Source organism: Clinocottus analis, unplaced genomic scaffold, assembly GCF_023055335.1.
Source record: "Clinocottus analis isolate CAN_PGR_092001 unplaced genomic scaffold, fCliAna1.0.p SCAF_12, whole genome shotgun sequence".
Lineage (NCBI taxonomy): Eukaryota > Metazoa > Chordata > Actinopteri > Perciformes > Cottidae > Clinocottus > Clinocottus analis.
In genome coordinates, this window is record NW_027175843.1 from 11,212,191 (window position 1) to 11,230,396 (window position 18,206).

Consider the following 18,206-nt stretch of genomic DNA (forward strand, 5'->3'; position numbering starts at 1 on the left):
TAGTTGAGGACATTTTCAACATTTAACACTTTGATTTGTATTTGCTCACATCTAAAATGCAGTTTATACATCTGTAACCCTGAAGGGAATGACAAACAGATAAAGCTAATTAGGAATGATCCTTTCAGCTACAATAATTATATAATATTAATGATAATTTTCTTTCTATTTGACAAAATAATTTGAAATCATACATGGACAGGCATTTGTAATGCGATTATTTTCAGTTATCAAATCTTTTTAATTAAAAAAATAAATAAACCTATAAGCCCCGACATACAGTATCCTTTCTATTCCTAATTAAGCATCATAGCCTCCTATGCTTAAGTAAAGTAACTGCATCTTGGACAATGAAGCCAAATCAGAGACGAACAATGCTTTCGTGTGGAGCCAATCGGTTGCATTCAACATATCCATCCACAGCCATCATTTTATAATAGGATCATACAATTTGCAGGATAAAGACTTTGCAGTTCAAATGGTCACATCTCATCATATTACTGTAGGGGTTCCTTTATATCTATAGCCTCCTCTTTTTGGGATGAATGCATGCTAATATTTGTGAAGATTGTCCATTGTTGGGATTTGGTCAAACTGGATACAACTCTCACTTTTACATCTACTAGCAGCACTTGTACATCAAGGTTGTATATACAAAATAGTATATAGAATACAGTTCAGCACGATATAACAAATGGTGCCCAAAAACTATAGTTGAAAGTCCAATCAGTCATTTTTGACCATATAAATTACAAGTGCATTTATTGTATTTTGTATAATTAACTTATAGATTAAAACTCTGCATTGTCTTTTTAATTTAATTATCATTAAAAAGTAATAGATCTGATGTAAACACATTAACAACCCCTGCAAATCTAACCTGCATTTGATTGTTGTCTAGTATTACTTCTCGTTTTAATTATGTATGAAATAATTAGATAGTTGTATTTTTCTGAATACAAATGAATCTATGCGGTAGTCGCTTATATTTGTCCCAATAAATGTCTGCTCTGATGAAGCACTGAGTCTACTTACAATAGGGGGCGCTGTTGAGGCAGACAACCAACAGCTCAAAACATCAATGAATGGCAGCGGTTGTTCTCTTCATTGTGACATTTTCACTGATCCTTCAGAGGACGGACAGAAACCCAACAGAGTCCCTGCTGACAGGCAGCAACGCTACTCTCTAAGAACCGAGTTACTGAATTGGATGTTTGTATCATCGATCAGATCTATTAGTTACTGAAAAGTTGGCCACTTTTTTGTACCGATAGTTGCATGGAAGAAGTTGCCTCAAGGTTTGATATCAAGTTATTTTGTCCCCTGCAGGTTACTTTAAATCCCATGTCGTCAAGTCAACGTTACATGATACTTCATGTAGGTGTGTAGTCAGTGTGCAACCTGCTCTATAAATGCAAGTATTTCTCCACTGTGTTGAACAAAAGAAAGTTCTTTGCCAACTAGTTTGGTCAACAAACTGGAGTGTTATTAACTGTCCATTAAAACTCGGAGTGACTCAGTCAGAGACATTAAACATGCTGCACATTCAGTGTGTAACATGAATCCAGCGATATTACAGCTAAAAGTGTTTCTCGGCTAAAAGGTCTCATCTCAGCCTACGGTGTCAGTGCAAAGTCCTCAGAGGTAAAAGTAAAAAGCAAAAATAGAGGTACAGAACAAATACCACATCTATTAGAGTTCATTAGCACATTAGAGATGCCCCACAGTTGAGTTTAATGGTAGAACAATTCACATCAACTGTGAAGAAAATGTGTGATATTCTCGGAAGAGCTCAGTGTAAAATTGTATTTTTTTTTTTGAGGATTGTTGGCATTTTTATCTCTGGAAAGTACATTTGTTGTTTGTTGAGTTTAGCGTTTAATTAAATTATGTTCCAAGATATTAGCATCTGCATGCACCTTTAAAGCGCTCAGGTTACGGTTGATGGATTTCTTTCACGCTTTATGTCAGTTTTTACTCAGTTGGCGGCCAAATTTCAAGGCTTGCATGCTATATTTCACGGTTTAACATTGTTCTGTACATTTTTAAACTGCTATGTACATTTCAAATGATTTCTGTGAGGATTTTCAAATACAGTCATGACTCACTGTATCGCGTTGCTTCTGTTAAATGTTGAACAACAACAGCAGAAGGTCAAAGTTTGGATTAAAAAAAAACTTTTATTTTCAGACTAGACAATAAGTATTGTTTTATCTTGGTTTAAATACTCAATTTTTTCTATTACCAACAGCTGAAACTATTAGCACATTTATCCCCAATGTCCTAAAATTACTTAAATTTTACTAAACAAAATAGTTGGAAATGAACAGCTGGGTTTTACAATTCACAAGGCACACTAATCCAGGTAATACTGAATCCACTGCTTTACACATAACACCTGATTGTCGCCAACATCAGGGATATCAAATGACTTATTCGAGTTTAGAGTTGAGGAAAACTTTATAATCTTTATTCTCACACAGTATTTGGGTCATATCAACAAGAGCAGATCTTTTCAAGAGCATGCTTAAAAACACCCCATATGGAGCAAAAAAACGGACACTTTCATTCAACAAAAGCTATTAAATATAATTTACAGCGGAGTGAGATCTTCCACCGAAGACAATGATCACAACAAGTTGAAAACTTGTCTTCATTGACATGATATAGACAGTGAATTCAACCTCATGATCCCAAATTAACTTATGGAACTATATATATATATATATATATATATATATATATATATATATATATATATATATATATATATATATATATATATACAATAATGTGCTACACAGACCATTAGAGACTATTCTGAGGATGTAAGAAACCAACAAATTTAAAGAAAAATACTCTATAAAAACGCAGCTCACTGAGTACCTGACTTGCACTCGTGATTCTGCTGTTTAACAAGACTACACGGTGTGTTACAACATATTCCTCGTGTCCTCCCGTTTGACGTGCTGCTCGAGTGTCTTGTCGTGGCACTTGTTTTTTTTGTTCTGGTGAGTTTTGACATGTTTCGCCAAGTGGTCACTCCTCATGAATCTCTTGCAGCAGTCCGGGCAAACAAAGCGCTTCTCCCCAGTGTGAGTCCTCAGGTGTCTCTGCAGCTCGTCCGACCTGGTGAAACTCTTGCCACAGAACAGCCAGTTGCACACAAACGGCCGCTCCCCAGAGTGCCACCGCAGGTGCGCTTTAAGGTGAGAAGTTTTCCCGTAAACTTTCCCGCAGCCCGGTATGTGACAAATGTGCTGCTTCTTCTTCCCGGGCTCGTCGCTGGACGTGGAGGACTGGCAGTTCGGGCACCTGCACCTCCTGCACCGCCGCGCGGTAGCGAGAGGAGACTTTGTGTGCAGAAGAGCCGCGATTTGCGTCTGATATTGCGCAAAGTCCGTATGTCCCAGCACCAAGCCCCTCTGCAGCTGGAAGCGATGGGGGCCGAGGGAAGCCGAGTGAGTGACGTGGTTCCCCTGCTGAAGGCTCCACCACGGAATATCCTCTCCAGGGTTTGGGGACAACTGTCTCTGCTGCTGGTGCACAAGGCCGGAGGGTCCCGTGACAAAAGTTGGCATTGCGGGCGGGATGGGATTTGAGGCCGCGTAACTGACGGCGGGGACGTAGGTGGGGGGACAGGAGGACTGCAGAGACTGCATGGAGCATGGCAGCATCTTCACGGGGGAGAAGTCATATGGGTACGAGGGGTCCGCAGGAGGAGTGAGGGGGAGCTCGTGGTGCGAGCTGAAGGAGCTCTGGATGTGCGCAGTCAGCTGCGGCTTGGAGGATAGTCCGAAAGTTGAATTGCAGCCGAGGCTGCTCTGAGGTAGTCCCTCGTTAGTCCACGGGTGAAATAAACGCGAAGGGGAGCCAAGAGTTGGGTCGTAAGGGACCTGGAGGAAATCGGCGTGGTTGGATCCGTGGTGGTGCCCGATCCGGTTACAAGTGGCAGCCAGGAGAGCCAGCGGAGAGTGCTTGCAGTTCTCTGGAGAGGAGTTTGGAGTGCGATCCTGGATAACCGAAACACACATTTTCTATATTACAATCATTATTCAAAACACTTGACGAAGTAACAGAAACAACACGCGTACGCTACGTTTTGAAATTCAACTAGCATACGAGATGCGAGGACGTGTCTACATCTGTACTACATCGATCCATGTCGCTTGAATCGTGACGATGTGACCTCTAAAAGTTGTATTTATGTTGTAGAAGGAGTCATCCAGACGCAAACAATATGCGCGAGAAATACAATTATACGACACAAGACACTAAAAGAGACGTAAATGGGAAAGTTTACGAGTTACGAAAGTCGTCAAAGTAACCAGAAACTTGCGCACAAACCTGGAGAAAAGCCTGGAGTGTTTCATTCCGCAGTACAGCCACTGCTGCCATGGTAAACGTCCTCCTCCCTCTCGATGAAAACAAATACAAATAAAATCGCTAATTTAGTTAAATATGTGCATTCGCAGTCAAATATGTCGCGTCGAGCAGGTCTCCACTCTCCAGTGCTTCCTCTCTCCGAGATATCCTTGGTCTATCTGAAGAGTGAGGGATCACTTCTTAGAATTTGATAAGGACTTTGGTGGGCCGCCAGCCAGTCAGAAATAAGATTTATTACTTTGAAGTTTGCCGCTGCCCAATCATCAAAGAATAGCGGCTCTTTGAGAGGGGAAAGCAAATCCTTTGAATCCACAAAGCTCCTATGGTGTGTTTGTTGGTCTGGATAAAGGAGCTGATTATTAGGGGGGATGGGAAGGGAGGAGATAAAGGCGGGACAATTAATGAAGTAATCACTATGTGGGAAATGTATATACACAAATAATTGGATTTTCTTGATCAAAGACCCCCATGCCGCCTGGAGACCCCGGTATTGGATGCTGTAGTCATCTGATCCTCTTTTTGTAATTAAGGATTTGTAGCAGAACCCTATGTGACAATGTGACATTGTTATCTCTGGAGATCTCTAAGAGCGTTGCCTGACTGTTTGATGGAGGGAAGAGACCAAATCAAGTGACTCAACACAAAGTTCTCATCTCTCAAGAATCTGCGTCTCTTTTACATTTATAATTTGAATTACAATTTCTTTGTTGTTCCTTTGAACTACAACACAGCATTAAACACTTAATTATACCCTCTCTGAATTATTTAAAAACTTAATTCTCCTTCACTCATTTTAATCATGTGTTCTATCACAACCTTATTCCTAATTTAGTTTTTTTCCTCTCTCTCTTTGTTAAGAATCCAAATGTAAGCTGAGAGCCTTAGGGTACATTCCCATTAGCTAATTCAAATTGTAACATGTTACTTAACATGAGACAAAAAGGAAAACCTCTGTTTTAAGTCAGGTGACAAAAGCAACACTTGAATTGGGCATGTCTCAATTATGTTACATTATATACTCGTTGTTTCGTTGGGTTGGGGTGGAAGTTCAGCAAGGGGTCTTGTGCACTGAAGCATCCACTAAACAGATGTATTTATAATGTGTGGGAACTTTAACACAAAGGCTAAACTGGAATACAATATCATATTTTGTCCTGTTATTGTTTTACGGAACATTTCATGTTGGCAAAAGTATGCAGTTTTCTTAATATCTAACTTTTGTGGCAGAACAGTCGAAATCAAAGTTGTAGTTTTCTATATTAACTCTCTGATCTTTATCTGGCTTCCCTGAAGAAACAATCACTGTCCTCTCAACTAGTTTGGAGCGGCAGATTTTGAATTAGATCTGTTCCTTTGAAGGGATTAATGTTCCCAGTCCTCTCCCACGGCTTTACACACAGTCATGAGGGAAAGGAGGAGTCCTACTGGGCTGCACTGGAGCCATGTTAAACTACACAACTGGCTACAGGAGTGGTGTACACACACTGTTGACTGATTAAAAATAAGAAATAGTGGAGATTAACCTTGTTTACAGCAATTTATGGCAGCAGTGGGTGAAGTTTATTGTGCATAACATATACAAATATGAAGAAAACAAGAAGGTCACTACAATTTGAATCCTGAGCCACGTTTATTAAATCTGCCTTTTACCAGAGTGTGTGAATACTTTTTTTAAGTTACACCTGAAAAATCATCTTACAGGTCACATTCTAAATGCTGAATAGAAGTTTTTTCATGATCAATACATATTTGAAACACCTTTCAATAAGACACATTTTATACACAGTTCATAACTTAATGCTTTACTAATGCTTTACAAATCAGTTGGAAATAACGAATCAAATAACTTTCTGGTTGCCAAGTTGTGAAAAAACCTTTTGCTTCTCCAGCACCCAAAAAAGGTTAGCATGTATTAATGTTATAGCTAAATTATTACCAAACAAAGGATAAGTTATCGCCAGTGGGATTATCACAACCTGGCAACCGAACACTTGCTCATATTGAGAGATCCTGAACGATCTATACCGCAATCGTATTGTTTATTAACCATTTATATATCAACCATTTATATAGCCTTTGGTTGTGACTTGGGAATACTCTTTGTGCATTTTACTATTCAAGGAAGTTACAAAAAGGAGCTCAAAATTAAAGTTAAAAAATCATTATAAAATTACCAAATGTTTTTTTCAACAAGTTTTAGGTTGCCAGGTTGTGAACATTTGACTAGTGTTTATCCAATGAGTCAGTATACTCCTGGGATTTTAACATCGAGGAGCTCAAAACAGGTGAAAAGAGGTTTATAAAATGAATGAATGCTGAATGTGGTGCACTCAGTTAACCAGCTGTTACCAATTAAATTACTGGCGTCACTGCAGTAAATATTTTTAGAGTGTACTTTAAAAGTTTGTTTTTTTTGCAGAAAAGTGCTGTCAGTTGGTTTTAACTTCCAGGTTTAAATGTCAGATAAATGTCAAACGTTATAATCTGTTCTCTAATGTCAAACCAGACAACTGTTAAAGTAAAGGGAAAATCCACCTAAAACAGAAGTAAGAGTACGAGGATCCTGAACAGCAGCACTGATTGAGGATATTGAAATAGCAAATATTAATTCAAATTTAGGGTGGATTTTCACTTAAAATCAGCTTTACATGTGAGCTGTCATGCTCTGCGAAGGCACATTTCAGACATATGTGACAACTGCATGAATTTTGTTAACCATCAGAATTACGAAATTATTGATATCTTCCTTTAAGATACTCGGTTCAGCTCTAAATGCAAGTTCTTACATTTTAATGCATCTCAATAGGACTTCAGCTGAGGGATGGATTTGGCCGAGCAGGACTTTGATATAGTTTGTAAGAAATTCATGACTGTGTGCTTGACACAATGTCCCGTCCCTGAGGTAATTTACTTGCTCCAAACCGTTACCGTCTTATGGTTGTGCCTCACGTTTCACAGGGTCACCTCAGCAGTGGTTTGGCTTAAAGAAATTTCTCCCGCGGTATTTGATGGAAAAATTAAGTTGGAGGAACCCCTACAGAAATAGTTTCAGCCTCAAAGGTTTAAACATGGAATCAGTCTGTACCATCCGTGTATTTCGTACAGAACACTAACGCATAAAGCAGAGAGTCGATCAACAGAAATACAGTTAAGAGGTGGAGATGTGTGTGAGGCTACATTTAGGGATTAGCAGAATATTTAAAAAAAACAAGATACGGCCTTGCGGTGGTTACAGGAAACAAAGCTCACACAGGTGTGACATCTATAGAGCAGCATGGTGAAACAGGTATTTTTCTCCATTCATGAAAAGCCATATGTCAGTTTCTGGTGGCTCATATTTTTGTATCAGAAATCTGAATTTGCTGCAAAACAAAATAAAACATTTACTAAAAGGTCAACAGGTGAAGAAGAAAAATGCACAATGCTCAAAAGCCAGCAGTTTAAACACATTTATTTGACTCATATAAAATGTTAGTTTATTAGAAATATACATTTACAATAGATATCAAATGTGCTGCTGAGTTCTTTTGGATCCAGTTCGAAGTTGACAAAGGCAATCTGGAGAAGAGAGAGAAAAACTGAATTGTCAATCCTAAATATGCAGCACACTAAATGTGTTTTCACTATCGTTCAATTTGAATCACTTTATTTGTGTGATATACCACTTTAAATAATTGTATTGATCGCAAATGGATCTGAGCTAATGGTGTTGCTTGTGATCTTGACACTTTGATCATTTTGACCGACCTGACAGTGTCAAATCCATCGTTCTCAGAGTCAGTGGGCAACGCCGCAATACAAGCCTTTTAAAAAAAAAAAAACTTTCCATATTCTCTGGACAGCTGGAGAGAAAACAGGTTCCACATCTGTCTCATACAAGAGATATCAGAAAAGATGGGGATGGGATGGGGGAGGGCAGGGGGGCATGTGTGAGAGTGTGAGAGTGAGAGTGAGTTTGAGTGTGTGGGAGAGAGAGGGAGAAATGCTCGAGGCTACTGGGTACTTGAGCCGCTATAATGGTGTCTCGTATGAGAAAACATCTGTGAATTTCCTCAGTGATCTACAACAATGTATAACTCAGAGCAGTCACTCAGCAGACCTTTGAAGTTGCTGTCTGACAGAAAGCTGCCATTGTTCGCAGCCCCCAACACACAGAAACTCCAACTTTGGTCTCACTAATTTTCCCTGCAATGCGATACAACTCCCCCCATACACTCCTCTCTCTCTCTTTTTCTCTTTTCCGAGCCTATGAAGCTGGGGATTTCTGCATATTCAAGAGCAAAGAGCAAAGCCTTGGCAATGTGCAGGATTGGCCTCGGGTCACAAAAGGCGGGACAGGTCATTTTACCTTCTCTCAGCCCACCCTGGATGCGTTAATCCCGCCCTAAAGAGGGAAACTCTCCCCTTCTATGATGATGTTCAAGGTTACAGCCGGCAGTGCTCTCCCAGGAATTATTACAATAAGAAGATCCTTGTATATATTGTGATAGCATGCCAAATGATCCTCAGATATTTAGAGGTGGTCAGCATTTAAAAACAAGTGGTTTGCAGGTTTTAGGTTTTATTATATATTCTTTTACTTTCACAGTGAGTAGTTTTTATTCAGATTTGTAAGATTAATATTAATTATTTATCCCACTATAACATGTAATGTTAACAGAAAGTGTTAATTTAAATAATTCAAGATACTTTGGGGATATATGAAGAAATGTAACTTTATCTTGATACTATGACACAATATGTAAAATAATGGAAAGAATCCATTCACACACAAGTTTTATTGACATATAATTGCCTATAAGATCAACCTATTAAATATGTCAGTAAAGGACCCTGTTCTTCGACAAGTGCATGGTTGCTCATGTCAATCCCTCATTTAGCCTAAAAATATTAATAAAATGAAAGTTGAAAGAGGGAAAGACCATTGAACAGGTGTCCTAAGAGCATTATGGTCTCCATGGACAACTACACTTTTTTTTTTTTACACTTGTACTAGACATTGCTTTATTTTGACCTCATTTAAAAGGTTGGTTGGTGATATGTCCGTGCTCCTTCTGGCAGTAGTAAAAAGACAAGCTTTTTGTAACGCATCCCAAACTGAAACAAGGCCGTGGTAATTCTCACACTGTTACCCGTCCAGCGTTTATTCAATGGCAGCTGGTCCCACCATCTGGGAAAGCAGCACCGGGGCAAAACATAACAGGTTACACCTTTGGCCATGCCAAGTTGCTCGTGCCCCACTCCTTCTACAAACTGAGAGAGGCTAATCACAATTTCACGCTCTGATTTGTCAAATCCCATTCCAGCACCGGAGGCTCCAAGAAAACTTTAATGTCAGTATCTTGTATGGCAAAGAGGATAACAGCTTTTTCCCTTCTGTTTTTATTGTCCTATGTGAACCTTCTTCTAGTTTTATATTTGCTTTTACACAAGGAAGCAACTGAATGGTCACATTTCTTTTACGCAATTATAAAGAAAGCTCTTTCTGACCAAAACATTGGGTTACCACCAAGATTAGCAGCCGGGAACAAACTCTTATCTCCTCATGCATGCAGTTTATACTCATGCAAATGTTAACAACAAAACAGTGCATTAAGTGCCCTCAACAAACTGCAGGTGTGAGGAAGCTGAAACAAAAGCCACTGTAACCCTAATGGCATCCCTTGTCATTAAGGGACCTTTGATGTATGCAGCCTACTCAACAGACTCTTTTATCTCCTCCTTCCTCTATGCCTCTCTCTCTGTCTCTACCCGGCTCAACCAGTTCTTTATTAATGCCGTCTTTAGGGAATGTTCTTTTGCTCACAGCCCTCAACACACATCTGACATCTGGTTGACGCTCATGTATGTCGCTTTCTTTGGCACCAATCATTAGCCGGTAAAGAGCTCCACAGTGCGAGGCTTGTAGCTATAGATGTGTTTGTCCCCTGTCGTTGAAGTTGGTGGGACCAAAAACTATGACAAAACAAGATGTGGCATTCAATCTTTACTCAAAGAAGCTGTGGTATGCAATCATAATTTAGTGTGATATATTCTACTGTTGTGAAATTTGACACATCTGGATGTATCAAAAGCACGTAAACTGCATTAAAACAGTATTTGAAAAGGCTGCACATGAAATACTGGTATTCAAACTCTCCCTTTGAACTCAAAGGATATAGAAACAGGACAATGTTGGCCTAATCGTGCTCTCTCTTTGAAGTGAGACATCACTATTAGGTGAAGAGGTAAGTATGCTTCTTTAGAAAATAAAAGCTTTTCATCATTTGTTAAGGCTGCGGCTCGAGCGATTTTCATAAAGGTGGTTTAAAACTTTGGATAACAGTGTTTGGGGCTACCATGGATGTTGCTTTAATGAAAGTGCGGTGCATGAAGCAAATAGCTAAAATGGCAAGAATAACACCAGCAGTAACGTTAGCCACATTAAAGGAGTCCTCTCTCGCACACCAGATGTTGTCAGATTTAATGAGGAAAAACAAGAGGGAGCTGGATTTACGCAGACGTATTAAAGAAAACACAGGTGTCAGGCCTCCAACACTGACTCGACACAGCGTCTGTCCCTCAGCATCCCGCCTGCAGACCAACAAGAAGACCAAGAGTCCAAGCAAACACAGAAGCCTCAGTTCATGAGGTCAGAACATCTTTCGTGAGAGTGACGACAGTATTTCATAACATTTGCCTTTTGCAACACATAATCAGCTAACCAAGGTAATTACGCACACACCTCCGCTCACCTCCTCTCATATGCTAAAGCAGGCAATCAGCCAGGGAGTTAATTTGGCAGAGAAAAACAGGGGAAGAAACACCCACTCTGGAACCATTTGTCACCACAGTCCAACCTTGTTATTCAAGCTAGTGAGCCTATTTGAAATTCCTCTCCGTGGCAAAACAGGGCCAAAATAATCAAGGGAGCATGATCACACTTAATTGATTCAGTGTACTTTTAAGATGCACTACAGGGTGCTGGGGTGACCTATTTCAGACTGCTCTTCAGAGGAACTAACTATCCCAGCAAGGGAGTAATGCACAACGAGGATTTTAATTATTGCAGGATCCTTGGCTACAACCGGAGGTGAAATGCTTCTGAAAGAACTGTGACACCACATTATACCACTGCCAGTGGTCTGGGGTATTATTCTTAGATTCTCTTTTAGTTATATATGACAATGATTTGAAGAGACTACGCATGTTTTATTGATGCAACTTAATTATGTGATTGTAAAAGCAGCTGATTTCGTCTCTGTCTTTTTTGTGTGTCTTTTTTGAGGGACAGTCCACATATTTCAAAGAACCAGGATTTATTGATATAAAAAAATTACCAACGTAATTTTTAGATAATGCAATGATGGATTGTATCAAAGTATATTTACTCACGTGCTGTACCAAAGTAAAATCTTTGGGAAGTTATTGAATATTTTCATTCTATACCACTAGTTTATATACAATTTAGAGAGAAATATTGTAACTTTTTACTCAACTACATGTATTAAAATGCTGTAGTTACTAGTTTGTTTGCACATGAACCTATATGAGCTTATAAAATAAAATGGATTGCTACAGATTAAACTACACAATAGCATAAAGGGTCAAGTTACCTCAATTAACTGCTACATAAAGTGCTGCTAACAGATGAATGCATCTGTAATAATATACCAATAATGTATAATAATATAACGATGGCAGGAGCCATTTTCTACATAAATATGTGCATATTCTTCTGCTGGTATTCTTGTATGTGGTATAACATCATTGTAACATGAATGCAAGACTTGTACTTGTAATACATTTACATTCTTGAATAGCTCGTTTTAAATATAGTATCCAAACTCCCACTACGAGCAGAGTCAGTCCTCAGAGTCTCAGTCCGAGTCTGACCCTCATAGTACTAAGCAATGAGATTTGATGAACACTTTGGGACTCTTTAAACCCACCAGGATTCGCATGAACCTGAACCTAAGTGAGCCGCTATCTCTGTCTCGCTATCTAGGCAGAGCTCTAATGTTTTCCCCGCTGAGTGTAAGGAGGATGAGATCCTCAGTCATACCACCCTACTCTTCCTATTAAGATCAAAATCTCCTCTCAGGCCCTCGGGTGTCAACAAAGGGAGATGCAGTAAATGATATGCAAATTGAAAAAGAAAAAAAAAAGCTCTACAAATCAACTCGCCAGCCCTGTATTTCCGACACTTCACATCTTAAAAGAAAATTCCTGTATTTAGGGTGAAATTCAAAGTGAGGTCTTGCTCTGCCTCTGTGGGCTATATGTGGTGATTCCAGCACTCAGACAGCACAAAGCCCCTCTAACTAGAGGCGGCTCGCTCTGGGAGAACTCAGAGCGAGAGTTTGGGGTTTCAGAAGGATTTGTTTCTGGATCCGTTTTAGACAATAGACATGACGTGCAGAAATAGGTAGATTTCACAAGTCAGGTGAACACCACTGAATTTGAAAGCAGAAACGTTGTCTCCAATATGAAGTGCTCCTTATCGTAAATGTGGAACAATGCTGAAAGAAGTATAGATGCTAAACTAAAATAATTGATGATCCTTATAATTAAAAGTGATTGTCATTTATTGAGATAATACAAAAGCATAAAAATCTCATGACTTGTTTTCTTTTGCTTAGCTTATGTCATTATCAACGTAATCAAAATATAAAGCGAGGAATCTTTTGTATGTACGTTTGTGTGTGTCTCTGTGTCGCATATCTTGAGAACTGTTCATCCCGATCCACTTCACACTCGGCAGGTGTATTGATAGGGACCCACAGACGTAGTGATAATAATAATAATAACTTTATTTATATAGCACTTTTAAAAACAGAGTTCACAAAGTGCTTTCACAGATTTGCAAAGCATAAACACGACCCAAATGGAGGCAAACAAAAAATACCATACGATAAAAGCATTGAACACAACCAAACCAAACAAAAAGCCAAAAAGAAGAACAAATATATAAAATATACAAACAAAACCACGGGGACAAAAGAACTGCACAATAAATCATACAAATAAAAAAATAAAAACATGAAAGGACAACATCAATTTAAAGCAATTCTATAAAAATGGGTTTTAAAAAGGGATTTAATATAAAAGTTATTGATTCTGTAGTGTGAAAGTTGGGGAAACTGTGAACTGCACAATGCGGAAATAAGCAAATACGGAAGAAATATAATTTTTTTCCTCGGATAGCGAAGGCATGACTCAAGCTACTCGCCATCAGGAAACATTTTTACATACTGGCAACCCGCCCATCCCAGACAGCCACGCCCCAAACGGGCACAAGATTCTTTTTGAGCGATGGTCCTACACACGGTCAACTGGGACCATTTGAAAACATTTCTTTTGTTTGAGAGGAGAATTATTTGTCATAATATGTTCTTTCAGCTCTGGCATAGAGCTTACACATTTGACATTACAACTGCAACTGGATACTCAGCATTTAAAGGTTTCTTTGTGACTTTGCAAAATGCTTTTCATTACAAATCTCCCCATTATATGATGATGTATTCTTTGTGTTACGTGTATTGTCATTCTTTCATTTATTGATGCAACATCTGTACCATTCTCACAGCAGTTTTTAAACTGAATGATCATTTCTCATAAAGGGTATAAGGCCTCTGGAAAAATGACAAACGCCATAAAATTATTACATGTTTTTGCCACATTGAGAGACACAACAGCAGCAAGTCAAGCACAGGACTGGAAAAAAGTTTGGCGTCTTCTTCCCCTCTTCTTACAGATTTGAACATCTCTAACAAAATTCAGGCACTATGGCTATACAAATATGAAGGCTTACTAAACAGAAAATAGCACAATGCTGTTGTAATCGGTCAACTTCATGATGAAGTCGTTCCTGTTAACATTTTCCGACCATTTTGGTTTACCAGCTGAGGGCATCGCCTGTGCAGGTCGCTTATTCTGGCCGGCTGCTACTTGCTCCACATACCACAACACTTCTAACACTACGGATGTTCTTTGGAGTGTCTGTCTACATGTCTGGTGCGTCTGTCTTACCGGTTGACATGGTTGTATGGCTCAGCTCTGACTGACGAGAAGCCCACTAGAAAGAGTGGGAGAGGGGGCGGTCGGTCGCGTACTCTTCCTCAGGGATTGACTCCACAGTTGACAGTAATTTGTAGTACTCATCTTCTCCATCCAGCAGTTTGATTTGACTGTGATGGCAAAGAAGACCAGAAAGTAGAAAAAAAAAGTAACTGTGATGTGAAACAGTATTTGCAGATAAAGCATTGAAGCACATGAGTCATCTTAAGTATACTGAGCTGAACCAGGATGTCATTTATAGTACAAATATAAGATAGACCTTCAACAATTAAAATTAGCATGCTGACAAAGCCTTAATATGTAACCAACCCCCTCTCTAATGACGCAGAGCAACTGCTCATAAAAAGCCTGGTATTTTTGGCTTTCCATTTACATTATAAGAAAACAACTCCATTTCTGGATTCTCCTATTCCACAAAGGGCCTGCTCTGTTTAGAGTTGCTGTAAGTAGGAAAGCAGTTATTTACCCAAGTTTTCTCGGCTTCCTCTTGCTCCCCTGGTAATCCAGAGTTCTCTGAGGAAAGGGCCAAGAGCACACAGTCAAAAGATGAGCAGAGAGTCATTAATTTTTAATTCAAAGTGATTTTGTGTTGAATGCGAGCAGATGCTGATAATATCAGAAGTCACAGCATAATTTTTTCTGATCAAAGGGCTCAAGTGAGTCTGATGAAGCATGCATCTTGCTCAGCTTTGATAAACCACATCAATTATTCACCGTGAAGGCAGACATCCTGACATGAAAGCAACAGATAAAGAGCATAAGCACATGTTCAAGACAAGAGGCAGAGAAGCGTGGGGGTGGGGCTCCAGGGTCTGGCACAGGTAGGTTTAATTGTATTATCATGTGGAACCAAAGTCAGACAAAGGCCTTTATCGGCACTTTGAACTCACATTTAGCTGGTTGTAGTACAGGCTGTCTTCAGGGCTGTTGAGCAGCTTGGGCTGCTGGCCCCGCCGGCGAGGAGTTCTTTGCTGCAGCTTCATCACTGGACCTGCAACAGAGGAAAAATGAGGGCAGTGATCCAACCAAGCAAAACAACAACAAGCACCGACATGATACTGATGGTGATGACAGCAGCAGTAAACTGTTTCTGCCCTCCACTTTGTAAATCTGCACCCATGTGTGACAAAGTAGCAGAAACGTATTTTAAATTTACGTTGGTTGAGGTTGAAGATTATGTAATTTCATCGATGGGCTGACTCAATAAGAGCTTAACATTACATACATCCACACATATAAACAACATATGTTTATGTTTCCTAACAGGTGCGTAGCATGCTAGAGTTCAATTTGCTAATTAGCTACAACGGAGGAGGCAGAGGGGTGTGAGGTATTCAAGAATGAATTTTCACTTTACATGTGATCCTAACCCACAAAAAAAAACTAAGTCTTGAAGGTGTTTACACTGAGCTCAGATGAGATCTTAGCATTCCTTCACACTGAAACCACGAGGTCTGGAAAGTGAAGCCAATATGGAAGTGCTATAAACTTGCATTTGTTCAAAAGCCAACTTCTCTGGTTGCAAAAAGAAGTCCTCAGTAAACATTTTAATAATGAATCAATTGCTAGTTTTAAGTTTTCTTCAATATGGCATGAAGTTCATTTAGTAAATTATGGTTCCATTAGAGGGTTTGCTTCAGAGCGTGGCTACCTTGTGATTGACAGGTCACTACCACACCGTCGTTCGATCTGGGCTTTGTCTTCAGTTGTTGTTATTAGTTCATGAAAGTTAATAATGGCCAAAAACCAAGACGACTACAAATGCAGTGCTGGGTAGTTAATACAAACACGACAGCTGTGTAAGTTGCTTTAGTCATTTACAAACAGTCCCTAAAAATGAACAAGGTGACGTAATTGACTGTAACAGACTGAAAAATGCTGATACTGTATTTTAGTCAATATGTATGAGTTATAATGAGTTATAATAATATTGTGTAGATGTGTAAAAACATATTTTATTGTCAGCGATAATTAAATGTTTGAGTCACTTCATATTATGTAGGACAATTTAATACATTTAGCTTGAGTAGAGGATTTATTTTCAATGCGGTTTCAAACATTTGTCGCAGTGAGGAGTCAAACATTGATTTATCCTGTAATTGAAGGAGTTAGTTAGCGCTGCATCGCTAGGCTTTAATGAGGAAGGTTGTAGGGAGTTGTTGAGAGTGTCTGTTTTGTCTTTAACATGTTTTTTTGTGTGCTGAAGACAGTTTTCTGTAATACATGAACACAAGTAGAAGTTAGTTAGTAACTAATGAGAAAAAAAATGCACTAAAGTGCAGCCAGTTCTTGTCAAACACAGACATGTAAAATAATCCTATGTGTTCGGTATGTGGCTTTTGTTATTTTTGGACAGAGCCCGGCTAGCTATTTCCTCCTGTTTCCATTCTTTATGCTAAGCTATGCTAATGACTAGCGGTTCATACTTAGTGTACACAGATGAGAGATATCAATTTTCTTTTCTAACTGTCTGCAAAAAAAGTGAATGAGAGTTATTTCACATGGGTCTTATGGTATCAAGCATCAATTTGGTTTTAATTGTTGAGGCTAAAGGAGTTAAAATGCTGCACCAATACAATTCAAGTGTTGTGGTGATTTTAATGAAAGCTACAGTGAAGAGTAGCTATTATCAGGTCAAACAGGTTCTACACTGACTCAGCAGATCTACAATAATCTAGATGTACATGTTCACCCTCCTAAAACCAATGACACAATTACAAGATGTGGCTTATCTGTTAACAGTCATAGAAAGAAGTCATTTATGATTCCCATTCAGGGAATGACTTGTTCTTTACTCTCTGCTGCTTCCATTCAAGCAGATGACCTCATCTTTGCCAGCGTAGCGTTGTTTTCCCTGATTGTTCAAAACAGTGCACTGAATAATTAATTATTCATTGCACCACAGAAAGGATATTGACATACTAAAGATAACGAGCTCCGCGATTATTCAAACATAACACAATTATGAAGGCTTATTACATTCTCCTTCTACAGCACTCCCAGGGTTTCAACATTTATAGGTTACAAAAGTGTGTTTTAAAGCCGAGACACCTTTACAAGGAAGCATCTATATTTAATGTCAGATAACGTTTCATCTTCTTTGCCTACGTTTCGGGTGAGACAGGACATTTCTTCATCATCTCTTGCTACCTCGGCTTCTCTACCTTGACTAAAGCTGCATTTGCTTTTTCCATCTTAACACTACTTTGTACTCACTTTGAACAGACCTCATCACATCTCAATCCTATACATCAAAGAGCAAGCTCCCCCTCCACCCCCCATATTTCCTCAGCTTTCTTGATGTTATTCAAACCGGTGCAGGTTTACTAAAGTCACACTTTGTAAATGCCCAGAAAGTTCCTGTCAGTTCTGAGATATTAGCTAACTTTTACCGTGAATCTTATCTATCCGTGCCTCAGAGGTGCAAACCGTCCACTGTGTGAATCTGTGTCCCCCTCTGAGTATGAGAGGATATTTGGATAAATCTCATGTGCTGAAGAAAAATAGCTTTAAAAAAAAAAAAGGCTGTGTGTATATCTTCAAAACAAGAAGTGTCACTCGGCTAGATCAAAAACGCTTCGGTTCAAATATTAGATTGAGATCAATTGTACAACGTTGCCGCTTCATTTGTGAGACGTAAAAGAGCGATGTGACGTGTTGTGATGAAACTAAAATAAACTAACATAACATGTTTGCACCTTACATTTAATTAAAGCAATGTCTGTATGTAGAACATTGTTCTGCTAATGATGCAGTAATGG

General features: G+C 39.1%; 2 protein-coding genes across 2 annotated transcripts in view; both read right to left on the reverse strand.

The window, feature by feature from the left end:
* Nucleotides 1-2,801: 2,801 nt before the first annotated feature.
* Nucleotides 2,802-4,657, reverse strand: sp5a (Sp5 transcription factor a). The gene is made up of 2 exons (XM_068571772.1): nt 4,348-4,657; nt 2,802-4,013 (listed from the first exon to the last, which is right to left on the reverse strand). Exons 1-2 carry the CDS (start codon nt 4,396-4,398, stop codon nt 2,934-2,936), a joined length of 1,131 nt encoding a protein of 376 aa, XP_068427873.1. The 5' UTR covers nt 4,399-4,657; the 3' UTR covers nt 2,802-2,933.
* Nucleotides 4,658-7,897: 3,240 nt separating this feature from the next.
* The window catches only part of myo3b (myosin IIIB), a 55,196-nt gene continuing 44,887 nt past the window's right edge, over nt 7,898-18,206 (reverse strand). Inside the window, exons 33-36 of the mRNA XM_068572458.1 lie at nt 15,336-15,436; nt 14,912-14,958; nt 14,398-14,555; nt 7,898-7,944 (exon numbers count right to left, since the gene is read on the reverse strand). Coding sequence (XP_068428559.1) covers nt 14,444-14,555; nt 14,912-14,958; nt 15,336-15,436 — 260 coding nt within the window. The 3' untranslated portion in view covers nt 7,898-7,944; nt 14,398-14,443. The remainder of the gene's footprint in view (nt 7,945-14,397; nt 14,556-14,911; nt 14,959-15,335; nt 15,437-18,206) is intronic.

Bases quoted from the DNA above. Each gene is read 5' to 3' on its own strand.
- sp5a (XM_068571772.1), bottom strand. From the start codon at position 4,398: ATGGCAGCAGTGGCTGTACTGCGGAATGAAACACTCCAGGCTTTTCTC. The intron at 4,014-4,347 runs GTTTGTGCGCAA...TCGGTTATCCAG, and splicing joins CACTCCAGGCTTTTCTCCAG to GATCGCACTCCAAACTCCTC.